We start from the raw sequence: 26,195 nt of genomic DNA, 5'->3' as shown, positions 1-26,195 counted from the left end.
TTCTTTGTCCCCATCAGGGCCAACTCCCTGGGTGTGCAAACTCATATGCAGTTACAGAGCCCTGTGTTTAGAAGAGCCTGACGTTTGGTTTAATGCCCTGCTCTCACCACCTTGAAAACCTTAATTTTTAAAAAGGGGGCCCCACGTTTTCATTTGTAAGGCTCCCCTCCCCAGCAAGTTATATAGCTGGTTCTGGTCCTAATTGGAATTTTATGCTTGTCTGTGTGTGACAATCTGATTAATGACTTTATCCCTGATGGTCCTGTGGGCTCTAGAAGGGGCTGTATTTTGGGTTTTATACTTTTATCCCTATCACTTAACACCATTCCTGGCCCATCGTAGGTGCTCAATAAGTAATTGCTGAATGAGTGAGGGAGAATGATTCTTTTAGGACTTCAGGGTTTGGTTAGGGAGGTAAGTGCGTCTCCCACCCTGCTCCCCCATCTCCTCGAGAGCAGTGACAGTGTCTTCCCTCTCCTTCTGTGGTGTCCAGCGCAGGGTCAGTGTGTGGGTTTGAGTAGGAACTAAACACCCGTCTGTAATCAAGGGAGTGTTTGGGGGCCTGGCCAGGCCGCAGGTGACAAAGTGTTGTGGACATTCAGAGCAGGGGAGGAAGGCAAGGGAGGTCTCCAGAGGCTTTCTGGGCAGGTGGCAATGGTACTGAGCCCTGAGGGGAGGCAAGAAAGGATTGGGTGGAGACAGGGGGGTGTCCGGGCATTCCCAAAGGAGTTGTGTGTGAGTCTGGCAATAGTACATAATTTGGGAGAGACACTCCAATGTCTTTGTGTCCCCATCTGTCAAGAGAGAGAGAGATGGAGGTGTGTGTGTGCAGGGTTATATTATGAATTATGAATGCAGGGATTAGATCCTGGAAGTTCTGCATCCCAGGAGTCAGCTTCTGTCATGCCCTCATTTATTTATTTAGCAAATATGCAGTGAGTTCCCACGGTGTGCCAGACCCTCTTCTGGATGCTAGAGATACAGTGCCCGCCCCCTCCCCGCCCAGCTCTCAGCTCAGAGCAGGGCTCAGAGAAATGCATGAGCACGGGGTTGAGGGCCCTTAGCAGAGGTACCTCACCTGTCCTGTAAGAGATGAGACCAGAATGGTCAGCCGGGCCAGGTCTTGAGGGCCATTATAAGCCGGATTAAGGGTTTCAACTTGGTCCTTAATAATGGATGGCATCGAGAGTTTTGAAGCACTTACTAGACAACTAGAGTATCAGGCTCCGTTCTGGACGATTTCACACACACAGGTGTATTTGGTCCTACTGATAATCCTCTGAGCCTCAGTGAATATCCTCATTCCCGTTGCCCAGATAAGAAAACCATGGCCAGATCTGTGTTGCAGAAAGCTCACCCTGATGCTAGTAGACAGGATGAACTGGAGGAGGCCGGGGGGAGGCTGGGAGGGCTGGGGGACAGCCACACGTGGGCTAGGGCAGGGCCTGGGGCTGGAGAGAAAGGATTGGAAGGGGAATGGGTGAGATTTGATGAGACCTACGATGCCTAGGATTCTGTCTGGGGGTGCTGGGGTGGACAGCCTCTCTGAGATGGGGAGCACGGAGACAGGTGGTTTGGGGGGGTCAGGTGCCAATGTCCTAACCAATACCAGCTCTCGGCCCCAAACAGGAGGCAGAGGAAGAACCACACCAGCAAACTTCATGAGTTGGCACTGCTGTTGCCTGTGGCCCTGAAGACAGGCACCAAGAAGCTCACCAAGGTATGGGGGTGGAGGGAGAGGAGGCGGATGTGCGGGGCAGGTCTGAAAATCTCAGTAACCGGGTTACTATCCCTCGTCCTGGGGCCCCAACACAGACCCTCTCGGCGACAGCACCGAGATGGGCATGGTCCTGCCCTGAGTGGGCCTTTCTGTGATCCCATCACTAGAAGCCTGGGGGATCCTTTCTTGCAAAGGGGCAGGGGCAGCTGGGAGGGAAAGATCGGCAAGGAGCCAGGTAAAAGTCATCACTTTGGGGAGTCAAACAGCCATGGGTTCGAGCCTGTCAGCCCTGAAGCGGCAGGACTCTGGGCAGGGCCCTCAGCTTCTCAGCCTCTCAAGCATCCTGTTTCCCAGCCATAAAACGAGGGAACATAATGTCTACTACCCAGAGATATTGTGAGGCCCAAACGGCACACTAGCCGTGACCGTCCTCGAAGAAATGTCACTTCCCTCTCTGAGTCCCTTGTCCTGGGTCCTGGGGGCGGCATCTCCATCTCCCGAGGTAGCAGGACTTAAAGCTGCTCTGCGCGTCCCCCAAGTGGCTACTCGATAAATACATGCGGGGCTGAGCTGCCTCCTCACTCCACCAGTGGCGACAACTTACTAAGGGTCTCAGAGATCTTGAAGGCGTGGTGTGATGTTTTCTTGCTATAGTTCCTCTCATTCTATCACGTATCCACTTATTCAGCCAGTTATGGAAAGACTGTTGGATGGCAGAAGCTGTTCTGGTCGCAACGAGGGGAGGCCAAGGAACTTGAGACCCGCTCCTCATCTGCTGGGAACTCAGAATGTGGTCAAGACAATAAAGATTCCAACCCAGGAATCACCGATCCCCAGCTAGAACGTGCTTCTTGCCTTCTGAGAGGCTCAGAAGAGTGGGCGTTTGGGGCAAGATCCAGATCTTTGGGTGCCAGATCCTAACCCTCACCTCCTGGGTGCCTACCACCTTCCATCGATCACCGGTTCATGTGGACTCTCCCTCCTAAGCCTCTCGCAGCCGTTGGCACTGTGTCCTAGCTTCCTGTGGCCGCTCTAGCTTCCTGTGGCCTCACAACTCTGTGTCTGCAAACAATGCGGATTTTTTCCCGAACAGTGTAGAGGGCTGAGGTCCAAAATCGGCCTCGCGGGTCTAAGAGTCGGTTCTTCTCCAAGGCTCCCGGGGAGAATCCGTTTCCTTTCCCTTTGCCAACTTCTAGAAGCCGCCTGTGTTCTTTGGCTCATGGCCCCTTCAAAGCCAGCAGTGTAGCATCTCCCAGTCTCTCTTTCTCTTCCTCTGCTCCCATCCTCACCTCGCCTTCTCTGCCTTCGACCCTCCTGCCTCCCTCCCACTTGTAAGGACCCCTGGGACCACAGTGGGCCCACTCAGTTAATCCAGAACAATCTCTGCATCTCAGGATCCTCCACTCAGTCACATCTGCTGAGTCCCCTTTGTCATATTAGGCAACATATTCACAGGCTCCGAGGACTAGGACATGGACGTCCTTAGGGAGAGGCATTAAGCAGACCACCACGGTGCTCAGAAATACCTGAGGAATTTTGCCCTCTGTCCTCAAGCATCTGTGTACGCAATGTGCACAGGTATTGCGATCAACTCTTGGGAGGTGGGAGGGGGGCAGAGACGACTGGGGGACAGTCCTGACCCCGAAGGAATGACAGTCGAGTCAGGCGACAGGCAACATTTCATCACTGACCGCATGACCACATCTCGTGGAATTCTCCCCAGGCCTCAGCCTGCTTTCGTGACCATTGATCCTCTGATGTCTTTTTTTTTTTTTTTAAAGATTTTATTTATTTATTTGACAGAGAGAGCGAGAGAGCACAAGCAGGGGGAGCAGTAGAAGGAGAGGGAGAAGCGCAGGCTTCCCGCTGAGCAAGGAGCCCGATGCGGGGCCCGATCCCAGGACCCTGGGATCATGCACTGAGCCGAAGACAGACGCTTAACCATCTGAGCCACCCAGGCACCCCGATCCTCTGATGTCTTAAGGATCCCTCTTCCTCCCCACCTTCATCCTTCCTTGGGTTCAGTCCTGGGTCTCCTGCTCCATGGACAACCTGCGTCCCTGCCAGTCCCCAGCCTCCCCCTCGACTTGTGTGCCTGGAGGGTGTCACCACGACTTGTGACAGGGCTGTGCTGTGACAGACGCGCTCAGTCTGACGCTCAATGAATGAACTGAGCTGTTTTGTGTTGCCTTTCCTGTGTTTGAGATTTGGGGTGTGGCTTAGGTTCGCGGCATCCTTCCTCACATCCTGACTCATGATGTGCCCCCAGCCCTGTATGGTCCTGTGGCTTCTCTCTCTGACCATCAAAGCCCTGGGCATATTCCTGGGACTGTTTCTTTATCTCCGACCCCTTTAGATGAGGGGTTTTGTGAGGGTTAAGGACCATAATGGAAACATCTCTATCCCTAGCACCCGCAGGGCCAGCAGACAACAACCACAGCTACTCCCAATTTACTGAGGGTTCTAGGTGTCAGACCCCGAGTGACAAGCATTTTGGATACGTTTTCTCATTTAATCCTCCCCCAAGGCTTGAGAGGTGCATCTGGTGTGCTCATTCTCCACTGTGAGGAGAGGGGTCATGTTGCCCAGAAGGACACAGCTAGTTAATGGCAGAGAGAAAGAGTCAGATGTGTCTCATTCCAAAGGCCCACATCCTCAACTGCTTGGTCACTCAATGCTCAACAGGTGTTTGTTGAATGAATGGGTGAATGAGTGAGTGAATGAATGAATCCCCTCAGCTAAGACAGTTATAGGACCTGTCGATCTTGTCTTCAGAAGGTCTCTGGGATCGGAACCTCTGGCGTAGCCCCCAAGCTAACCTTCCTGAACCATCAATTCCTGAACCTTTGGTCTTGGAATCTGAAATGATGCCCAATGGCCTTGTGCATAAAACCTTTATACTGCTACTAATCACATTTCATATAACTTGACAGTTTACAGACACAGCGTAGTGAGTGCCAATCATGTGCCAAGCCGGGGGTTGGAGATAAAATATCTGCTCTTGAGAACCCCATGGTCCGGTTCTCAAAGTTAGAAAAGGTCCTCATTTAATCCTTTGAGAACCTGATGAAAGCGTTCTCATTCAATCATCGACGAAGTATTTATTAGGCAACTGGTATATCAGGCTCTGTGTTGGGTGATTTCACACACACTAATTTATTCAGTCCTAATGATAATCCTCTGAGCCTCACTGACTATCCTCATTCCCATTGCACAGATGAGAAAACTGAGGCTCAAAAAGGTAAAACGGTCTGTTCCCGATACACAGCCAGGAAGTGGCAGATTGGATCCGGGTCCTTCCAAAGTAACAGTCTCCTGCCTGTGTTACATGTATTCCTTAGTTAGATTATAGCTTCCTTCCATGGATCAGCTCACATCATTTCAGTGACCGTCGCTTTCTAGTTTATGGAACAGTTTCACACAAGTCCCTTTGTGGGACCGTGTTTCCTGATCTAGGGTTTGGAAGATTACTGCTAACGGTTTTATTGGTATTCTAGGGACCCTTTTCAATCCAAGAAATACTGGTGTTCTTCCCTCACCTCTTCACCAGGCTAACTCCTGTCATTCTTCAGGTCTCCACTTAAATGCTGGAGGCCTGGGGCGCCTGGGTGGCGTAGTCGGTTAAGCATCCAACTCTTGGTCTTGGCTCAAGTTGTGATCTCAGGGTCCTGGGATCAAGCCAAATGTTGGGCTCCATGCTCAGGGGAGGGTCTGCTTGGATTCTCTCTCTCTCTCCCTCTGCCCCTTCCCCATCTCTAAAATAAATAAATAAATCTTTAAAAATAATAAATGCTGGAGGTCTTTCCAGACACTCAAGTCCAATTTTAGAATCTCTTGTTACACTCTTATTTATAATGCTTATCACACCGTTGATAATTCTGTATGACTTACGAGTTTATTGAGGGCCGCTGTCCTCACTAGATTATAAATTCCATGAAGGTAAACAAAAGCATGTCTGCTTCACCCCTATGTACCTGGCCCTCAGTGGGTAGTAGTCTTTTTTAGCTTTGTGTCTTTGACACTGACTTAGTACTTGGTGGCTGGCTGGGTGATGCCTGCTGGGCAGAAGGCATCATGCTCTGTGCTACGGAGATCATCCTTCAGCGATCAGTGGCTAAGCTACCTCTTGATTCTGTGAGCAAAGGATACAGAAATCACTTAGCTACAGCCTCTACCCTCAACTAGTTCAAGGTCAATGAGAGACAATAACGCATGAACAGGTAATTAGGCCAGGGCATTGCAAGAGTGCTGAGGAGGGACATCCGACCCAGCCTGAGCGAGAAGGTTCAGGGAGGTGGGAAAGCTTCCGGAAGGGGAGACCACTGTGCTAAGGCCCAGAGGAGGAGAAGCCAATGCGGGAGCCTGTGGGGAGAAGAGGAGGGCTTTGCAGATAGAGAATACAGCATGTGCAAGGGGCCATGGGTGAGAAGCCAAACAGTGTGAGTTGAAAAACTGGGCCAGGAGGCAGGCAGACCTGAGTTCAGATCTCAGCTCTGCCCCTTCCTCTCTAACCTTAGCAAGTCATGCTACCACTCCGAGCCTTGGTTTCCTTAGCTGCAACAGACCTCTCCCTGAGCTGCAGCAAGGTCTAAACAGAATAGGAATATCTCCGCCACCAGAGGAATTGTCGGGCTGGGGAAGGGGCTCCTGCAGCCTGTCTCTGGTCCCCTGCAGCCTCACATTGTCTTGGGCCCCCATTCCTGTGCTCAACCCTGTCTTTCTTTTGGGGGCAGAAGGAGATTCTGCTGCATGTCCTGCATTACATTCAGTACCTCCAGAAAAGCATCGATGTGGCCAAGGCCTTGCTCAAATTCCACACCACCAATGGGGAAGGCGGACTCGGGGGTAAGTAAGTTCAGTCACCATTTCCCAGGGCCTGCTCTCCATCAAGTCCGGTCCTGGCTGTCAGGGATACCAAGTGACTTCGATGAGCCCCAGTCTCCGGGGATCTCAGAGCCTAGCAGAGCTGACAGAGTCAGAGAAATGGGCCCGATGCTGTGAACTCAGAGCAGGGTGTCTGGGGCCTCGCGACCGGGCCTGCGCGGACGGTAGCCTGGGGGAGCCCCGGCAGGCAGGAGAAGCCGTGAGCAGGAGCACGCAACCACAGGAAGACGTGTGTGGAATGTCTGGGACAGGCCAGCAGCTGGTGTGCTTGGAGGGACCGTGTAGCATCAGGACGACGTGCGCAGGCTCGCGAACCAGACCCTGACGCAGACACATGTCTTATGACCTTAACCTCCCTGTGCCTCAGTTTGCTCATCTGCAAAATGAAACCAATACTAGTACACTTGACCCTTGAAGAACACGGCTTTGAGCTGCATGAGCCCAGTTATACGCAGATTTTCTTAGATATATCCTGTGCAGTCCTGTAAATGTCTTTTCTCTTCCTTATGCTTTTAACACTTTTCTCTAGCTTTCTTTACTGTAAGAATACAGTATACAACACAGGATATACAAAATATAGACTAATCACCCGTTTGTGTTATTGGTAAGGACTCTGGTCAAGAGTAGCCTAGTAGTAGTTACATTTTTGGAGGGCCAGAATTAGACATGGATTTTCCACAGCGCGGGGCTCGGGCTAAGGAGAGAGACGAAGATGAGAATTATGGCGGAGGACTTTAAAAAGCCAGGAAAAGCCACGATCAGATTTTTTTTTTAAGCAAGAGGTGCCTGACATCTAGTGAGCAGGATTGGTTGGTTATTAAGGGAGAAACTCGAGTCAGGGAGGTCAGCAAAGAGGGCTTTAGGAGGGATCTGGACCGGAGACAGGCCGATCTCGCACTGAGGATGAGGCTGGGGACAGAAGTCGTACCTTTGGGCGATGTTGAGGAGGAAGAATTGAGAGGCCTGACAGAGAGGCAGGGAAGCCTTTGGGAAGCGTTGAGTCTGTCTTCCTTCTTGGAGGACCCCGAATGGCTTTGGGGGGGATCTGAGTTTACGCCCTGGAACCTCTGTCGCCTGGCCGTGCAACCTCAGACCAGTCCAGGCTCCTCCTGGGAGCTCAGTTTCCACATCTATAAAGTCAGCTTGGGGACTGTGGCCGCCCCCCAGCCCTCTGCCCAGGATTGGGAAGCACGTCTGGAAGGAGGAGGCAGGACGGCATGAGGTCGGGGGGGCATCTGACCTCTTTCTCCACCCTGTGCAGGGCTGGGTTGGAACTGGGCCTCGGGCCCTGCCCGGCGGAGACACTCCACCCCTTCGAGCTCCCCACACTCTCTTAAGTCCCGTCTTCAGGGAGCCTGCCGGAAACCCCGGAAGAAGAAACCCACTGGATTGTCAGGTACAAGGGAGACCAGATAGGAAGCCAGGTCACATGGGAGCAAAGCTCCTTCTCCAGAGCCTTTCTCATTCCAGGGAGGCCCGATCAGCTACCCAGAGCCCCTGGCACCGCTTTACAGCGAGATCTATCTGGTTCAACGCCCTGGCCCCTGGGCTCACTACCTCCGAGGCCTGCCATGGTTGCTTTCCTTCTCTGAGCCTCAGCATCCTGGGGGTGGACCACAGGGTGGTCTTAAGGACCAGGAGCCTGGGTACATACCCTTGGAGCAATGCTGAGTGGAGAGGCTCATGGTCAGCACTCGGTGAAGGGAAGCTGCTGTTACCATTTATTGTCCTTACAGCCAGTCACCCGTCCTGGGCCAGGGCATCAGGGAGCACAGGCTGATGGAAAGACCCAAGTGTGGAAAGCAAGCATCCCCGGGCCAGCTTCAGCCTTGCTGCTAACTCTCCACGTGTCCCTTGGCCTCTTGAAGGCCTCAGTTGGCCTGTCTTTAAAATGGGAGTTGTACCTAACCAATGATTTCTAGTCTTGGCTGCATATCTACTGAATCATCCAGGGAACCGTAAAAAATGCCTGTGCCTGAGCCTCACACCCAGAAAGTCAGGTTCCAGTGGCCTGGGGTGGAACCTGGGCATCAGTATTTTTTCCAGAGCTCACCAGGTGATTCGAATGTGTGGGTAGGGGCAGGGAGCCTCGGCTGAGGTGACTGCTCGCTGAGGATCCAGACTGACCTGGGAAGGGCTGGTGAGCGACCAGGCCCGGCAAAGCTTGGAATAGGCTGGGGGGCCCAGGGCAGAGACGCCCTCCACCGGAGCCCCCTCTGATGCTCGTCTCTCTGCTCCCCCAGAACGTCAGACCTGGGCCCAGAACCCTCGCCGCTGTCTGGCCCTGGACAAGCCCGGGAAGTGGGCGACCCCATCCCCAGAACAGCAAGGAAGACACATGGGGGGGACCACCACCCCTTCAAGATGTGCCAGCCCCGGCTGTCACCCCAAAGTTGCGTCATCCCTGCCTCAAGGTGACAGGAAGGGAGGCAGGTCCCGGCTGACGTTGCTGGACATGGCCGAGAACAGCATCCACTGTGACTTCTCAGGTTGCTGTCTGCCCTCACCGTTAACTTAGTCCCTTCCACACTCCTGGGCAGGCGCCCGCAGCATCCCAAGTCGGGGCCCAGTAGCGGGGCCTCCGCGGTGGCCAAGAGGGACTCTGTCTTGGGCCTCCTTCCCCACGTCTCCTTCCCTCTCGGCCCCGTTGTGGATGGAAGGGTGGGGTGGCGTCGGCGAGCCTCTTGGTGGGGCTGTGGGTCACAGAGCCAGGGGAAGACGGGCAATGGCTCCCATGGCTCCCGTCCCTGGGCCACCTGGAAAAGGTGTGGTGACGCGCCCAGCAGGGCACCGGACGAGACGGGGGCGCCTGGCGGGCTGGGGCGGTCCTGAGCCGTCCTGCCCCCCGCATCCGTTCATCCGGCCCCTGCTCCCCGAGCATCTCGGGGCCAGGCCACGTGCGAGTGCTAGTGCCACAGCCCAGTGAAGGGGCACAGAGGGACCCCGACTTCCCGCGGTCGCCCAGGAGGCCGTGGGGGCCCAGAGGAGGCACCCGACCCACCTGGGGAGGGAGGGCTCTTCGGCTCTTCCGCTAGTTGTGTGACCTCGGGCAAGTTACCTGGTATCTCAGGGTCTCAGTTTGCTTAACTGTAAAACGGGCATAATCATGGTACCCTCCGGCAAAGGGCCACTGACTCGTATTAAAATGCCCCAAACCGTGCCGGCAGGGCGAGCGCCTCGTATGCGTTGGCTCTCATCGTCTTCCTCGACAGTATTCCACTTCAGGATTTTAGTTCTCTTACACCTCTGAGAGGGATGTGGGTTTCCAGAAACCGAGGGGTCATTCGGGGCATCCCATAGGCTCACGCAGAGGCCCCGCAGCCCGAGGTCTTACGAGGATGTGGGAGGGAGAGGCCGTGGCAGACCATGGCACTTCTCCATCCAGGTATCTGTGACTCCTGGGATTTGTTCCAGTCCCAGCAGTAAGCATACCCGCTTGCCTCCCATTCCCCCCAGGCTGCTATGGCCGAGTCAGCGGCCAGGGTGATGGGCTCTACCGTGCCTTCAAGGCCCAGCAAGGGGCTGAGCAGATCCACTTTCTCAACAGGACCCAGCCCTGTCCCAGGTAAGGGAACCCCAAGGGCTCCGAGTGGGGGAGGCTGAGGTGTCTGGTCCGGCACGGCTGAGGGGTGGTGAGAAATGAGGTCGCTTGCCATCCTCACTGGTGTCTGTGGAGAGAACACCGCAGGCCCAGCTTCGTGCAGGCGGCGGACGCTCAAAGCAGAGCCTGGCTTTGGGGCTGCCGGACCAGGGCTGCGGCCTCTCGCCAGCCTCCCTGCCTCGTGCCTCACCCCTCCAGCCCGTCCTCCCCAGGGGCCGCAGTGGCTTTTCTAACCCCGGACCTCGGTCACGTCAGCTCATGGCTTTCAGGCCTCCCTCAGTGCCCGTGGGGCAGAGCCCCAGTATCTTAGTCGGTATCTGAGAGCTTCCCTGGCCCCAGCTCATCTTGCTAGCCCCCTCCCCTGCCCCAACCCCATGACCCTGACTCAAAACACCACCACATATTCGCCACTCCATGGGAGCCGTGGCCTTGGCCTGCTCTGGACTTTTCACCCTCCTGATTCCTGTTCCTGACAAGCCTGTCGCCCTCGACCACCGAGAAGACCACCACCCTTCAGGCTGAGCTCAGTGTGGTCCTCCCTCTGAGTCCTGCTGGAACACGGCCCATCACAGCCCTTCGCCCTGGGCATCAGCACGCGGGGACGGCCGCCTCTCCTCACCAGCCTGAAGCCCCTTGAGGGCAGGCACCTCAGCTGACTAAGCTTCCCGCCCCGCCCAGCAGCCAGCACAGAGTGATCCCTGTCTTTCGTCACAGCGGGCGACACCAAGACACCCCAGGGGGAAACGGCTGGGCCCAGGGCTCCGGGTCTGCCTCTCGAATTCCCACCTCTTGCAGGCAGAAGCTGGTGTTCTACGATTCCAGCGAGGAGCTGGACAAGGAGTCCCCAGATGCTGACCCTTGGCTTCCTGCCTGGACCCCGGAGGGCAGCCCCCCTGGTGACTGAAACTCCATCTCTCCTCCTTGTAGGCTTGTGTGGGGCCTTTCCCGCTCACTTCCTTCTGAGCAGCACTGAGGTGGGAGGAAAGAGGACGGGGACCCGGTGTCTGCCCAGCACAGGGCTGTGTGCGGCCACTGTGGCAGACGTTGCTAGCCAATCATCCCTCTTTCTGTGAAGCCCACACGTTGCCTCAGAATCTTTCTTAACCCAGAGCCCCAGGTGGCTACAGTCAGTCTCTCAGAGGCGGCACACCAGACACTGATTCTGTTTTTGGTTATCCATGACCTGATGCCAGGCATGGCGTCTCCTAATTTCCTCTACAAAGCACTCAAAATGAGCACTCGACCGAGTCACCCTTCCCCCATGTCTCACACCATCTCCTCAGCTCCAGCCACCGCACTGGGGGAGAAGGTCATCCTCAAGCCCGATGCTTCCTTTTCAGGGAGCCTGCTGGCCTTGGGACCTCCCCAGATTAACAACTGGAGTGTGACAGGCCACCCGAGCGAGATCCTAGGGCTCAGCCCCTCCCTCTTCAGCTCCCCAGGAAGGCTGCCACCAGATCAGATCCGGGGGGATGGCACTGAGTTCCTGACCCAAGGTGAGCTCCTGGGCCCAGACCCAATGCTTGGTCCGTTCAGAAAACATACGGCGATAACCCACCAAGTGCGCCGCCCTGGGCTCGGCCGTGCTGGGTGCCCCGGGGTGGATCCCACCCGGGCTCTGGCTCAAGAAGCCCGCGGCTTCGTGGGAAAGCGGCCCCGGACCGGCCCAGTGAGGGGAAGGCTCCAGGAGCCAGCGTCAGGGACCCACACCCTCTGTTCAGCTTGGAGCTGCCCCAGGGGAGCTGGCCTGTGAGCCGGATTTGGTCCTGGGACAGGAGATTCCTGAAGCAGAGACCCGGAGAAGGGCACTGGGGCGATCTGCTCCAGCCACCGCCCACTCTCCCTCCCTGACAGCTCTCTTCAAAGAAGTGTTCCTAGATCCCAAGTCTTCACCTTGTGACGACATGCTTGAGGCGCTCCAGGACAAGGTAGGCAGCCGTCCACAGACACAGCCGACCATCCGTCCTTCTTCCCACATGCATCACTCTCCTGCTTTACGGACTCACCCGTGCCCGCGACCAGGCGGCCGCCTCCCCCCACCAGCTCACTGTCCATCTGCTCGAGCTTCTCCCTGTCCTTCCAGAGACTCGTCTACCATCTGTGTCCTCATCTGGCCACCGGGCGCCCCACTCTGTGCTGGGCATTTGGAATGAACTAGACCCCAAGGACAAGAGCTAAAAGCTGCCGGGTGCCCAGAAAAGACCCCACGTAATTTTAACAGCTGCGGGGTCTCTGGTGACCCCAGTTGACAGATGAGGAAACTGAAACCAACAGAATGAGCTCAGGAATCCTCAGTTGGAAAGAGCCTCCCTCCCGGGCCCCAGGGCTCACCTCTGGCCACAGTCCTCTCTGGGGTCTCACCGCCCAGCTGACAGAAGGGCAGCCCCAGCTCGGGTCGCCAGATGAGTCTGCCTCCACCTCTACTCTTTCCTCCAACGAGGAGCTGAACCTGCAGCAGAAACAAAAGTAGGCACTCCTAGCAGAGCTCTTAGGAAGCGCCAGGCACTGGGCGAGGTGCTTCTCAGCCCTGCAGGGCATGTGGCGTGACCTCATTCTGTAGGTGAACTTGATGCTCAGAGAAGTTACCACTTGCCCAGGGCATCACGGCTGCCGACCTGATGGCATTAAGAGCTACTGGGCCGGGGGGGGGGGGGGGGGGGGCGAGCCCCCTGAGCCCAGCCAGTCCCCCCGACCCGCTGTGGGAACCTGGGAACACTTGCTTGGACGTCCAGGGGCTGTTTGGACGAGGTTGTCTTAAATTCAAGCTGGTTCTGATGCTCCCGTGACGTTAGGAAAGCCGTGAGTGGGGACATGAAGGGACACCGTGGTCTCCCCTCACGTCGCCCGTCTTTCTCCTTCACCCGCCAGGAGATGCGCTCGGAGGCTCCCGAAGACCCCCCTGATTCCCACAGCTTGTGCCAGTCGTCTGTCTCGCTGGACCACTGCTACCTGTCGCTGAGCGAGAACAGCAAGGCGCCGTCCAGCTCCAGCTCCAGCTCCAGCTCCAGCTCCAGCTCCGAGGACTCAGACACTGAGTCGGTGTGGAGGCAGCAGGAGGTGACGGGGGGACAGCCATCGGTGAGGTCGCTCCCCCGTCTCCTGCTGGCGCTCACCTCCCCGTCCCCCACCCAGGACGCTCAGGCCGACCCCGAGGGCCTGCCGTCCTCCAATGACGAGGATGGGGACTACACGTGGACCCCCACCCGACGGGCCGCCACCCTGCCCGCGGCCGGGAGGAAGGCCAGGAAGGGCCGGGCGGGCCGGGGCCCGACGAAGCCCAAGGAAAACAAGAAAGCCCCCTGCCCGACCCAGATGAAGAAAAAGTGCGTCAATGGCTTCATCATGTTCTGCAGGATGAACCGGAAGCAGTACATCCGGTGGGTGGGGGTCCTTTTGGGCCCTGGGTGGGGCCCGAGCTGCACTGTCTCCCCCACCACCACCCGGAGCATGTTGCCCCTGCTGACACAGTTGCCCCTTCTGGCCATGACCCACTGACCCTTCCTCAGTCACCACCCCCCACCCAGCATCTATCCTGGTCCCTTTGCACTGGTCAAGGCCTGCAAATTGTACGCAGTGAAACCTAACTCAGACTTAAGAAAAAAGGAACGTGGCTCACATAGCCTGAAAGAGGAGAGAAGGTAGATGGCCTTCAGGTGTGGCTGGGCCCAGGGCTCAGGCGATGCCGTCTGGGTGTTTTGTCCCTCTCTCCGCTCTGCTCTTCTGGGTTGGCTTTGTTCTCAAGCACATGGGGTGCGCCTGGTAGAGGGTCCCCCCAAGGCTCAGGTCCAGCGACCCAGAGGGAGGAGAGCTCCTTGTTTCTAATGTTTCCCGCAAAAGTTCTTGGGGCTGACTTGATAGGTCAGGCGCCCAGCCCTGAAGGTGGGGGGGGGTCGGTGGGGGGAGGCCCCCCAATCCACAGCGAAAAGCTGGTGCCCTGACAGGAAGATGCGGGTCCCCTCCAGGTCCCAAGACTCGGTGTCCCCTTCCCGACAACCCATCAGTCCCCCTCCCTTCTTTGACACCTGGGCTCCAGAGGGTGTGTCCTGAGGCCCTTCAGGCCAAAGTGGGTAGAAAAGATCCGAGTTCTAAGAGGGGAGCCTCCTGTGGTCAGACTGTTGGCCTTCGCCCCGAACAGCCTGCCCTGTGGGCCTCTCCTCACCTCTTCCCTCCTGTCCCAGAGCCTGTCCTGGGACTGCGTCCACAGCTGCCACCAAGGAGCTGGCCCAACTCTGGCGGGTGATGACCCAGCAGGAGCGAAGACCGTACTGGTGAGGAGCCCGGGCCCCGGGGGTGTGGGGGGGCGGAGCGGAGGGGCCTCCTGGGCCCCCGGACACCTGCTCTGATTTTTAGAGCCTTGGGCTTCATGATATTGGGAACAGGTTGGAGTTTATTACTGGGGTGGAAGATTTGGGTGTTGCCAACTCTTATGAGATCGTTGGGGGGTGACGGAGGTCGGGAGGTGCTCGACCTTGGAGCTTAGACGGGCAAATAGCCCAATTCGGGCTTTGGACCCCCTTTGCCCTTCCTGCCACAGGGAGTTTCTCAGAGCAGGAGGCTGGGTCTTTATTTCCCTGTTACTAGCCCTCCTCCCTCCCTCCCCTCCTCCTGTCCACCTGGTCAGAGCAGCCGCCTGCTCCCCTCTCATCGGCCCCTGAACACACAGCCTTAGGTGCGCACTTCGTAACAGATCTCACAGGAGTGTGGGGCTCCGGCGGCCCAGCCCCGTTGTACAGATGGGGACCTGGGGGGCGGTGAGACAGACGCCCCCCAGGGCAGGGAAGGCGTGACCACCGATCGGCCCCCCTCTCCCCCAGCATCAAAGCTCGTAGGTTCAGCCTCCAGCACAACCGGATCGTGAAGCAGGACAGCTCAAGCAGCGAGGACGAGGACTGGGGGACCCCCAAGCCCTTCTACCAGCTGCTGGCCGAGAAGGCCCACCGTTCCCCAGAGCTGGGCCCTCTGCTGCCCCCTCAACACAACTGAAAGGGTAACCCTGCCGCGCCCCCTCCTCTGCTTTGCAACCGGGAGCCCGTGAAGAGGTTGTCCCCTCCCGGGCCTCACCCCTCCTGGAGCAGGCTGGGAGGGGGCGTACTTAGGGCCCCTGATGCTGTGTGCGTTTGCCTGGTGCTGGGGCCACCTGAACTCGGCCTGCCCACCGTCCCCTGCCCTGCCCGCAGCCCCTCCCTCGCTCAGGTGCCTCCGGGCCGAGGAGGGGAGCCCTGAGTGAAAGGCAGTAAGGTGAAGTTTACGAGAAGGGGCCCGCTCTGCCCTTCCGCTGCCCACCCCAGGGTCCAGTGGTTTCAGCCCTGTTCATTCTTACCTCGCCCCACTCCTCCCTCCCCTGTTCTATTTATAGATTATTTATTGTTTGCAACAAAATAAAGTGGAACCCTTGTTACCAGCAAGGACAAGGCAGGCTCCTTTGGTCCCCTGCTTCCTCCGCCCTGGGTGGGGGCTCCTCCTGCAGGATCTGGAGGGCCCGGGGCCTGCAGTTGGAGAGAACCCACACCTTCCCAAGCGGCAGCACAGAGCTGCCCTCCAGCCCCCCGGCCCTGTCAGGCAGCGGCGGCCAGAAAGCCAGAATCTCGGGTGGGGATTTTTTATGGTCCCGTGTTTCCTTCGGACAAGTAATTTAGAAGGTAGCCCACACCCCTGGAGGTTCTAGTTGTCTGTTAACTTTATTTTAATTGAAATGGAGGCATAACATGTCCTAGAAAAATAAAGATTTATGATACAAACTAGACACAGGGGTCAGGGTTGCCCCAGGGGTGAGGGGATCTTTGGTCTGGGGCCGGAGGTGAGAAAGAAGGCTCTAGTCCAGGGGGAGCCTCACGCAGGCCTCCCCGCACCTGCCTCCCTTTTCAGCAGGGAGGGCCCAGCCGGGAGGGTCCCGGGGGTCTGGGGCACAGGACTGCCTGTCCTCCACCCTCCGACTCCAAGTGGTTCTGAGAACACTGGATGTCAGTGGACCTATTAGTGTTTTAGGGAGCGACGGGGGCGGGCCCAGGGGCTCGGAAATCCAGCCACGTGGCAGGGCTTGCAGCTCACAGCTAGTACCAGGTTGAGGGGGGCAGAGCCCCCGAGTCAGGACCCCCAAACCTCCCTGTATATTTGGGGCACAGAGCAAGGGCTGTAACAGAGGACGCTGCTGAGCCCAAGGACAGTGTCCCTGGGCGGGAGCGGACAGGGGCCAGCCCCCCCTCTCCCCCGGCACCTCCAGGGCTTGGAGAGTTTCCGCGGCCCAGGTTGGGGGCAGCGCACGTAGTGTGTGGAATCTTCGGCTCAGAGCGACCGTGTCTGGGCAGCCCCCTCGTTCGGCCCCAAGTGATGTCTGCGCGGCCCCAGATCTTGAGCACCATTGGCAGCAGAGGCGTGGAGGCCCGGCGCGGGGGGCGGTCACAGTTCCAGGGGGTCTTCCACAGGCACCGACTGTAGCTGGGTCAGAACCTTGGGCTCGGCTTCCAGCCCCTCGTCAACCTCGCCACCGGCCGTGGACCCCAAGAGCAGCCCCTCGGGGTCGGGGTCCGGCAGCCTCAGCACGGCGTGGGGGGCCTGCGTCCCCAACCCCTTTTCTGCTTCCAGCAGCCCCTCTGGGCCCGCGCTCAGTTCCAGGCCCGCGGGCCAGACGGGCATGGCTGCAGGCGACAGCAGGAGCCCTTCGGGCGGGGGCGCCGGGAAGCCGGGTAGGAGACCCGAGGAATCCGAGGAGAAGGGCAGGCTGGCGGCGGCGGCAGCGGGGACGGGGACGGGCGGCGGCGGTGGCGCAGACAGTGGGCCCAGGGCGTGGACGTCCGGGAGAGCAGGGCTGGGGGCCACCGGCAGGGCTCCTTCGGGTACGGAGATGGCCGGGTCTGGCTTCAGGGGCAGGGCCAGGCCGGGGGCAGGCGGCAGGACCTGGGAGACCAGCATGCTGGTGGGGAAGGTGGCCGTGAGGATGATCTTGCCCTGCTGCACGGCCACGCCTGTCACGATGGGGCTGCCCGACACGGGGTTGGCCAGGAGAAAGTTTCCTGTGGGGACGAGACATGGGCCAGGCGCCGGGGTGAAGATGACGCTCAGCAGGGCAGGCAGGGAGATCAGCAGGAGGCAAAGCAAGCCTCTTCGAGCCCCTTCGAGGCCGGGGCTGCGTCTGTGGGGCTTGAGCCTCAGGCCGCCGCCGGCTTCTGGAGGGTTCTGGGCCGTGCCAGGGGTGGGCTGCCCAACCTCCCCAGAGCCCACTGCCGGCGCCGCCCCCCCAACCCCCCACCTCAGGCCCCAGCAAGGCAGGAGGTACCTGGGGCGGTGGCCGAAGGCAGCTGCAGGGCAGTCACGCCCACCCCGGAGTTTATCAGGTGCACGTTGGCGGGGCCCGCAGCCGCCACCTTCACGGGGCTGCCCGGCCCGGCCGCCAACAGCTGCAGCGGCCCCACCGCCTGGGGCAGGGTCACCACCTGTGAGGTGGGCACCACCTGCGGCAGGTTCAACAGTGGGGACGCGGGGCCCAGGCCTGCAGGGTACCCAGGGGGCGGGGAAAGCGGCACCACCTGGGGAGCAGCCACGGACGGCACTGGCCCCGGGGGCAGAGGGAAGGGGGCAGCCGGCGGGGGGCCGGGCACCACCTGGGGCAGGGGCCCCGCAGCCTCCTCTCCCGCCGGCCCCGAAGCAGCCACCTGGGCCTCCTTGGTCTCAGCAGCCTCGGGCTGAGCCTCTTCTAGCCGAACCTCCCCGGTCTGAGGGTCCAGGACCAGGGAGGTCTTGCCCTCGCTGGCCCCCTGGGGCCCGGGCTGCGGTGCAGGAGGGCCACTGCCACCCGTGAGCAGCAGGGGGCCCAGGCCGGAGGCCTCCCCGAGGGCCAGGCTGTTGATGATGACGGGGCTCCCGTTGAGGAGCACGGCGGGAGAGCTGCCCGCAGCCAGGAAGCTGCCGTTCACCAGGATGGAGGAGGAGGCCGCGCAGGGGGCAGGAGGGGCGGCCCCGGCCAGGAATATAGAGCCCTGGGCGGGGGCCTCTGCCGCCACCGGGGCCACCGCCCTGTCCAGGTCCTCGGGACTGCGGCTGCACTCGTCCTCGGTGGCGGGGTTCCCGTCAGACTCGCTGGCCAGAGAAAGGATTGTGAGTTGTGGTCCCCAACGCCCTGCGTCCCCACTGGCCGCCCTGCCGGAGCGCGGGGCTGACCGCTGCCTCCCCACCTTGCCGCGGCCCAAACTTCTGCAGCCGAAGGCCTGGACCGGGCGGGTTATAAAACCTCCTCCTGAGACCACCCAAGGACCCCCAAGACGAGCCTCTGCAAGTCCAGCATTGATACCTCTCCATAAAAGCTAAAGCTGGCCCCACCGGAGGGAGGAGGCCCTCCTCTCCCAGTCCTTGGCCTCGGGGCCCCAGAGGCTGAGCACTGGGCTGCCCTGGGGTCCCCCCGGTCGGGCCGCAAGCTGCCCGGCGTCTTCCCGGAGAGTGAGGAGGCAGCCGCCGCCGCCCGCTCAGTTCCCGGTGCCTCCCCCCGCGCCCTCCCCCCCAGCCGGCGTCAGAAAAGGGAGTGAGAGGCCGGCGCGCAGGGTGGGAGGGGAAGGGCTTGGGTTACAGGGAAACCGGAGCTGGGGAAGGTTCACGTTTCACAACAAAGACAGACGACGGACCACGCTGTTTGGGCCCCGAGGGGGGGGGGCGTGAGTGCGGGGGGTGAGGAAGAGCCACGGTCAGGGAAAGGCCCGGCAGCCCGGGGGCGTGAAAGACGCCTCCACGCGCGGTGGGTGGACAAGGCCCCGTCCCCCTTTCCGCAGCCCCCCATCTCCTCACTGCCTCCCCCCAGCCACGGACACGGATGGGATTTGGGACGGCGCTCTGAGCGCAGCAGAGGGGAAGAGGTCTCCGGGCCTCCGCGACAGGAGCTGCCGGGTCCGGGAGAGGGCCCGGGCCGTGTGCCTGTTCCGTCCACACGTATTCCCTGCGCCCTGGGGGGCGCCTGAAGGCGTGAGCAGGAGGTGTCCCCAGAGCTCGGCGCGCTGACCCCAGCCGTGGGCATGGGGGAGAAGGGGGTGGCTGGTGGGTGGCACGTCCCCGGGAAAGCGGGACTTGCGCCGCCCGGGTCCCCTCACCTCTTGCAAGGCGCGCCGCCGCCGCCCCCGGTCCGATCGCGCTGTCGCCGGTTCTTGAACCAGTTGCTGACCTGCGTGAGCGAGAGGCCGGTGAGCGTGGCCAGGCGGCGCTTCTCGTCCGGCGTTGGGTAGCGGTTGCCGCGATAGCAGGCCTTGAGCGCGGCGCGGGAGCGCTCCTTGAAGCAGTAGACGGTCTCCTCGCCGTCCCATATGGTCTTGGGCAGCGGGAACTTCTTGCGCAGACGGTACTTGTCCACTGCGCCCAGCGCGCGGCCGCGGGCCCGCTCGGCCTCGTGGTAGCGCGCGCGCAGGTAGAGGTCCTGCAGAAAGGCGTGGTGGGCGGCGGGGAAGGGGCGGCTCTCGAGCAGCCGGTAGAGCTCGGCGTACTCGCCCCGCTGGAAGGCCACCAGGGCCCGAGCGCGCAGCACCGGATCGCTGCCACGTAGGCGCTCGGCCGGGGGCAGTGCGCCCAGGAAGCGGCTCAAGCGGCCGGCGTGGCCGGCTTGTAGCAGCGCCTCGCAAACGCACGCCACCTGCTCGGGCGAGAAGCGGAGGCCCGTGGGCGGCTCGGCAGCGGCCTCGGGGGGCGACCCGGGGACGCCCGGGGATCCCGGGCCCTCCGCTCCCGACGCCGCTTCGCCCGCCCCGGCCCCGGCCGCGGCCGCTGCCTCACCCTCGGCCGCCTGCAAAGTCTGCAGGAGCTGGCGCGCTTCCTCCTCCTCTTCTTCGGTCGCTGCCGCCGCCGCCACCGCCTCCCCCCCAGCCGCCGGCCCCGCGCTCGGCTCCGCAGGCAAGGTAGCCATGTTTTGCAACTTTGGGAAGTTCCTCCCTCCTTCTCCTCCTCTCTCGGGCTTTCCCCAGCCCCCTCCCCCGCCCGTCCCCCCTCTCCGCCCTCCTCTTCGCGCTTCCGGATCTTCTCCCCCCGCGCCGACCCCGCGTCTCCCCCAGCAATGCCAGGCCCGGCTCTCCACTTGGGTCTCGGTCCCAGTGTCTGTGTGAGTGCCCGCCCCCCTCCCCGTCTGTCCGTGATTCTCCTTTTGTTTTCCCTCCGCCTCAGGCCGCGCTTTTTTGCCTCCCCCCGCGTGTGCCTCAGGCTCAGGGCCTCAGTTTCCCCATCGGGACAACGGAGAAGGTAACGGGCCGTCCGGGAGCGCTAAGGGCGCGAAGCCACCTCCGCCCCGAGACTAAGCTTCTGCACGCCTCCGTCTCCAGAGTCCTCTGAAGGCCCCCCCACTCCCCCATCTCCGCCTGCGCTCCGCCCCTCGGAATTCCCGGCGCCGCAGGGGGGCGGGCCTGGCAGGGAGAGGGGCGGAGGAAACGGGTTAGAAAGTTTGCAGCAACTTTTCTTGAGCAAGTCTCTGGAACGGAGGCGCGTGGCCCGCGCAGGCGCAGTGGTAGGAGGATGGCCGCGCGCGCAGCCGGCCCAGCCCCCTTCTTCCCGGGGAGCGGGTGCCACAGCTGGGCCACAGCTGGACAGGGGGCGGTGCCTCCTGGTGGCTCGCTAGCCATCTCCTACTGGCCGGATGCCGAGGCCACGCCCCTCAGCGTCCCCATCCCCACCCCCGTCCCTGATTCGTCAGCTCTGCGGCCCGCTAGCCTCCCGCCAGGCCATTGGCTGCCTCCACTCGCCTTCCGATTGGCCCCCTGAGCAGGCTCCTTCCCGCGACGCAAAGAGAGCGGACACCCGGGACTTCAGAGCTTTGGGCAGACGGGAGGGCCTTTTATTCGCGAGGATCGGGGGTGGGGTCCTAGGTGGGGAGAGACAATAAATACTGAGGAATGTCGGGGTCTCAGTGCATCCAAAACGTGGATTAGGGCGCTGGGGTCCTGGAGCCTGTCAGCGGGTCGGAGGACAGGTCAATAAATACCCAAACTGCCGAGGCGGGCGGAGCCTGCGGTGGCTCCGAGAGCCGCTTACGTGAGGAGGGCGCGGGAGTCCCCGAAAAAGCGGGGCTGGCAAAAGCACAAGGTTTCCGAGAGAGCGGGCGGAGCTCGCACTAGACGTTCGCCGCGGGGGGAGAACGTTCCCGGGATAGCAGGGCCTCATGCACAAGGATTTGTGGTCTGCGAGCCGATGGGGGCGGAGGGGGGGAGGCGGGGAGGGTGAAAAATTGATGGCCGAGCCCTGGCCCTGCTGCCTTCTCTAGATCGCAGTTTGCCCATACATGTCGGGGCCTCAGCCAGGCCGCAAGAAGGAAGTGGTCTGCCATCCCCACCCCCCCACCCCCCGGCAGCAGCTGCAGCATTGCCGGTTACAAGCCTTCCAGGAGCCCCGTGCTCCGACCCGAGCGGGCCCGGCTCCTCCCTCTCCGGCCGCCAGGGGGCGGGCCCGAATCACAGGGCTGGAGCTGGGGCGGACACCCACGCTTGGAGCGGTGTGAACGCGGAGGCGGTGGGAGCGGCTTCTGGGCGGTGCCCAGGTCACCCAACCCTCCGGCTTGGGGTTCTAGGGTTCAGGGGGCGAAGGCGGCTCCTGGGTGGCGCCAGACCGGGGCGAGATGGTCGGCGCAGGCCACCAACCCAGTGCAGCCCAAGGCGGCGGCAGCAGCCAGAGCAACGGCGAACAGGAGCAGGGAACGCGCCTCCGATAGGTCAGGCTTAGGGATCTGCGGACAAGAGGGCGGGATCAGGTCCCCGCGGCACGGCCCACCGATTGGCTCCTGAGACTCGCCACGCCTACGCCCATAGGTGGGTCCACAATCCTTTCTGCACTGCGCCCCGCCCCCGCGGGCAGCTGCGGTTGGTCCGCTGGCAAGCCTCAAGTCTTGTCGGAACTCGCCACTGGCTGCTTCCTAGCGGCCTGTGCTGATTGGCTGCCCGGGCATCCTCCCTCCCCGCGGCGGGCGGGGCCCGACAAAGGCGCAGCTAAGCAGAGGCAGCTTGGGGTAAGTGGAGCGAGGAGGGGGCGCGGCGGCGGGCGGGCGTGAGAAGCCGGACGTACCCTGGCAGGGAGCAGCAGGTGGCGGCGGTGCATGGGGCCTGGCCCCACCAGCGGGCATTGGCCCAGAGCCACGGCCGGGGGGCCATCTAGCTGGAGAGAGAAGGGACAGGTGACCCGATCCGAGCCCAGCCCGGCCCGGCCGCCCTCGGCAGGGGGAAAGAGACAGCAGAGGGAGTCGGGGAAGGAATCGAGGGAGCTCCTAGACGGGATCTGGTGGGGCTATCTGGTGGGGGAGGGGGGCCTGAATGGAGGGTGTCTGCCGTCTGGAACCCCCAAGAGATAGGGTGATCCCTAAATCTGGACGAGGAGACAGGGGCGGGGTCTGCAGAGGGGCCAGCAGGCTTGATACAGGGGAAAAAGAGGGGTCTTACATGGGAAGGTGGATCCGTGGCCCCGGGACTGGGGACCCCCGTGACAGCTGGAAGGAGAAGAGAGACGCATAGGGCGCGTGGAGGGGCGGAGGAGGGCGGTGGCGCGGCGTGCCCCAGCCTGGGCCCCTCGCCCTCCCCCAGGTGTCCACACACGCCGGGGGCCCACCTCCCTGGCCTCCCCCCCTCCCCGCCCCGTCGCCCTCGGGAAAGGGGACGCCTGAGGGACTCGCCTGCGTCTCCCCCGGCCTGCAGCAGCTCCATCCGCTCCTGCAGCTGCTGGACGTGCGCCTCCAGGTCTCGGTTCCGGGCCTCGGCCTCACGGAGCTGACTGCGGGGAGGAAAAGACCGTGAGCCCGCCCGGACCCGAGCGAGACAGGCTGCTGGCGGTAGAGAGGCCCCGACGCCCCGACCCCGACCTGGCAAAGCTCTGGTTAGCTGTGCGGATGGCCTCCAGCTCCCGGCTCAGGCTCTGCCGCGTAAGCACCTCCTCCTCCAGGGCCTCCTGGAGCTCCCGCAGCGTCACCTGGGCCTCCCGGGCCTCCGCCGAGGCTGGAATGGCCTCCGGAACCGCCGCTTCAGCCTGCGGGCGGGACGCGCTTAGGGTGGCCTTTGGCTCCTGCGGCACCCAAGACCTGGGCACAGGTTGTAGGCTGGGACCCCGACCCCCACCCCGCCCTGTCCTCTAGATCTCTGGGAATCCTCACAGCTCCTGCAGTGACCCAAGTCTCCTCCTTCCCTAACTAACCCCAGCCCCTGGTCTGGGCCTTTCCCACACACCTTCCACACACAGGAACCAAAGGACTGGTCCTAAAACTCTAACCCAACTTGACCACGGCCCTCTCTTTCTCTCCAGCCCCTCAGCGCCCTCAGGGGAAGGCCTGCCTCACCAAAAGGCCCTGTTTGGTTTGTTTCCTGATGGCCTCAGTCTCGGCTCCCCTCAGCCTCCTCCAGCCTCCTCCTGGAACAAGTCAGCCTTACCACCCTCCTTTCCTGTTCGAGAATAAACCTTTGCCTTGAAGTTCTGTCAGCTGACCAGTGAGTGGGTCCTTTTCTTCCCATGGATGGTCCTCCTCCTCCTCTTCAGTGTTGTCCCTTCCCAGAGTCCCCTCCTCCCACACACAATGGCCGGTTTTAATGTCTTCATAGGGATTGTTTCTGACTGAAGTAACTTTGCCTCTACTGTGTTTTCTGTCCCTTTCTGTCAAGTGAGCTCCCAGAGGGCTTAGCACTCCACAGCATGCAAGACCCCGGAAGCCCTTGCCTTTCTCGCCCATTCGTCCCTGACTGACCTCCTCCTCCAAAGACTCACTGTTTCCTCCAGTGGGGGCACTGTGGCCTCTGGGCTGGGTGCTTGCACAGTTGGCTCAGGCAATGGCTCGGCCTCCAGTTCCATGGCCGTGGGGCCTGGGGCCTCCTCGTCCCTGGGGAGAGGAACAAGGCAAGGGGAGGGAGAGCTGGGCCCCCTCGAGAGGTTGCCCCGCCCCTGGATTTAGAGCCAGGACTACCTCTCCTGTGGCCATGGGAGAGCCAGACCCTGAAGAACCCCTAGTGTGAGGAGGGGGAGGGACAGAGAGAAGGGAACTGATTGCCAGGTTGGTGTGACAGGTCCCCTTCTTGTTAGTAAAGGCCTGCCCTTCGCATGGCCTCATGGGCCTGGGAGCTGGCCTCTCTGCACCTCTGGCAGATCCTGGGCTCCAGATACCCATGCTCTGGGGTCTGCTCATCTCCTCCCTCTCCATGTGACCTTTGCAGACCCCTCTCCTTTAGACGTCAGGACAGTGAGGGGGGACCCCACCCAACTCTAAGCCACCTCCCAAGATACGGTCTTTTTCTGGTCATCAGCCCCCTGCCCCCACCATCCCCAGCTGCTGGGAAGAGGTCACGCTCTCCCTGGGAATATGAAATTGCAATAAAAGTGGATGTTGCCTCCAACCCAATGCTCCCTCTCGTGGAAACAGGTCTCAAGGGCTGATGAGCCTGGTGAGCATGGAGACCAAGCCGCAGCTATTCATCCAGCTTGGGTTATAACAGAGATGGACTGATTGAGTCCCGACCCGCCCAGTGAGGAGAATACTGCACAATGGCTCATGCTGTTGTTCATTCATGGTAAGAAATGGCATTTGTGGGGTGCCTCGGTGGCTCAGTTGGTTAAGCATCTGCCTTTGGCCCAGGTCATGATCCCAGAGTCCTGGGTTCGAGTCCTGCATCTGGCTCCCTGCTCACTGGGGAGTTTGCTTCTCCCTCTGCTTGCAGCTCCCCCTGCTTGTGCTCACTCTCTACTCTCTCTGACAAATAAATAAATAAAATCTGAAAAAAAAAAAAAAAAAAGGCTTTGGGGCGCCTGGGTGGCTCAGTCGTTAAGCATCTGCATTCAGCTCAGGTCATGATTCCAGAGTCCTGGGATCGAGCCCCGCGTTGGGCTCCCTGCTCAGCGGGAAGCCTGCTTCTCCCTCTCCCCCTCTCCCTGCTTGTGTTCCCCCTCTCGCTGTGTCTCTCTCTGTCAAATAAATAAATAAATAAATAAATCTTTAAAAAAAAGGCTTTATGGTTATGAGTGATTCAATGAGTTTGTATTCTTTTAAGATCAATTTAGAAATTCTAAACTTATTTTCTAAGATTCTGAGGTCCTATGACTGTACTAGAAATCTGAAAGTGGAAGGTTGGAAGATTCTGGAAGGCCGAGTCTTTGGCTCTGAGGTTTTACAACTGAATCTAAAATTTCACAGTACTTATGGTCTGAGATTTTAAGGTCCTACATCTCTGGACTCCTAATAGTCCGTGGTCCCAAGGCAGGAAAGTTCCAAGATTGATCCTGCAATTCTACTGGGTGCCCCTGGACAGCGTCCCGGGACCTGTGGAGGCTGGCACCACTGGCCCGCTCCTCACAGGCTGCCCAGGGGCACTGCCTACCTGAGGGCCATGCAGGAGTAGGAGTAGCCCACAAACGGCAGGTGGACCCCCAGTGGCATGCCTTCCCGCATGTCCGTCAGCGTCTCCTATACAAGAGAAACAGATGTGGAGTGACCTGTGCTTGTCAGAGCTGGTCCTTCGCCCCTTCCCAGTCTGGCTTTAAATACCCGCTCCCACTATCTTAAGTGGCCCCTCCCTCGTTTTCTTTCATTGTGTCCTGCGGCTCCCCTCGGGGTACTCTCCATGCTGTAATTATATACTTCTCCGGGCTGTAAGTGGATGAGGGCAGGGGCTAGGGCTGGCTTGGTCCCTCTGTGTCCCTAGCAGCACCTGGCACAAGGGCACCCAGGCTGAACATGCGCTCACTCAGGATAGTTTGTTGAGAGAGAGATGGCCTAAGAGAGATTCCTCCGCACTGTGGTGCTTTCCTGCCTCTCACTTCTCATCCCTCCAGGTCTCAGCTCAAATAGTGCCTCCTCCAGGAAGCCCTCCAGGACTTTCCATGCTGGGTCAGGAGTCCCACCCCCTGGCCCTCCCCGTTCACACCCCCCCCCACTCTCTGTGGCATCGTTGTCTGGGGACCAGTCTATGTTCCCCACTGGACTGGGAATCCAGGTCACCGCTGGGTTCACAGCACTGGGCGGGCACAGAGTAGGTGCTCTGGGGGAGGGATGATTTCGAGACCCCAAGAGATGGG

General features: G+C 60.4%; 3 protein-coding genes across 6 annotated transcripts in view; 1 reads left to right on the top strand and 2 right to left on the bottom strand.

The window, feature by feature from the left end:
* The first annotated feature begins 930 nt into the window (after positions 1–930).
* MEIOSIN (meiosis initiator) lies at positions 931–15,188 on the top strand. Its single transcript, XM_021681073.1, has 13 exons — positions 931–935; positions 1,588–1,720; positions 6,454–6,565; positions 7,866–8,000; positions 8,848–9,099; positions 10,061–10,169; positions 11,001–11,101; positions 11,546–11,701; positions 12,060–12,133; positions 13,074–13,262; positions 13,338–13,582; positions 14,384–14,473; positions 15,020–15,188. Exons 1-13 carry the CDS (start codon positions 931–933, stop codon positions 15,186–15,188), a joined length of 1,770 nt encoding a protein of 589 aa, XP_021536748.1.
* Positions 15,189–15,877: 689 nt separating this feature from the next.
* SIX5 (SIX homeobox 5) lies at positions 15,878–20,366 on the bottom strand. The gene is made up of 3 exons (XM_021681166.1): positions 19,277–20,366; positions 17,479–18,278; positions 15,878–17,215 (listed from the first exon to the last, which is right to left on the bottom strand). The coding sequence occupies exons 1-3, from the start codon at positions 20,077–20,079 to the stop codon at positions 16,602–16,604; spliced, it is 2,217 nt and encodes a 738-aa protein (XP_021536841.1). The 5' UTR covers positions 20,080–20,366; the 3' UTR covers positions 15,878–16,601.
* A 609-nt stretch (positions 20,367–20,975) lies between these two features.
* Positions 20,976–26,195, bottom strand: part of DMPK (DM1 protein kinase) — a 15,294-nt gene continuing 10,074 nt past the window's right edge. The window contains exons 9-16 of one of the 4 annotated variants that reach the window (XM_044921963.1): positions 26,043–26,053; positions 25,499–25,584; positions 23,898–24,009; positions 23,005–23,168; positions 22,819–22,916; positions 22,589–22,635; positions 22,218–22,307; positions 20,976–21,882 (exon numbers count right to left, since the gene is read on the bottom strand). In XM_044921963.1, the coding sequence (XP_044777898.1) occupies positions 21,730–21,882; positions 22,218–22,307; positions 22,589–22,635; positions 22,819–22,916; positions 23,005–23,168; positions 23,898–24,009; positions 25,499–25,584; positions 26,043–26,053 (761 nt within the window). In that variant the 3' untranslated portion in view covers positions 20,976–21,729. Of the gene's footprint in view, positions 21,883–22,217; positions 22,308–22,588; positions 22,636–22,818; positions 22,917–23,004; positions 23,169–23,897; positions 24,010–25,498; positions 25,586–25,835; positions 25,849–25,888; positions 25,894–26,042; positions 26,054–26,195 lie in introns of all 4 variants that reach the window. The other 3 variants (XM_044921964.1, XM_044921962.1, XM_044921965.1) reach the window with 3 other exon arrangements.

Source organism: Neomonachus schauinslandi, chromosome 16, assembly GCF_002201575.2.
Source record: "Neomonachus schauinslandi chromosome 16, ASM220157v2, whole genome shotgun sequence".
Taxonomy (NCBI): Eukaryota; Metazoa; Chordata; class Mammalia; order Carnivora; family Phocidae; genus Neomonachus; species Neomonachus schauinslandi.
This window is presented reverse-complemented; position numbering and strand designations above follow the sequence as displayed.

Bases quoted from the DNA above. Each gene is read 5' to 3' on its own strand.
- SIX5 (XM_021681166.1), bottom strand. From the start codon at position 20,079: ATGGCTACCTTGCCTGCGGAGCCGAGCGCGGGGCCGGCGGCTGGGGGG. The intron at 18,279-19,276 runs GTGAGGGGACCC...TTCTCTGGCCAG, and splicing joins GGCGGCGCGCCTTGCAAGAG to CGAGTCTGACGGGAACCCCG. The intron at 17,216-17,478 runs GTACCTCCTGCC...TCGTCCCCACAG, and splicing joins GCCTTCGGCCACCGCCCCAG to GAAACTTTCTCCTGGCCAAC.
- MEIOSIN (XM_021681073.1), top strand. The intron at 9,100-10,060 runs GTCTGCCCTCAC...CATTCCCCCCAG, and splicing joins CTGTGACTTCTCAGGTTGCT to GCTGCTATGGCCGAGTCAGC. The intron at 12,134-13,073 runs GTAGGCAGCCGT...TTCACCCGCCAG, and splicing joins TTGAGGCGCTCCAGGACAAG to GAGATGCGCTCGGAGGCTCC.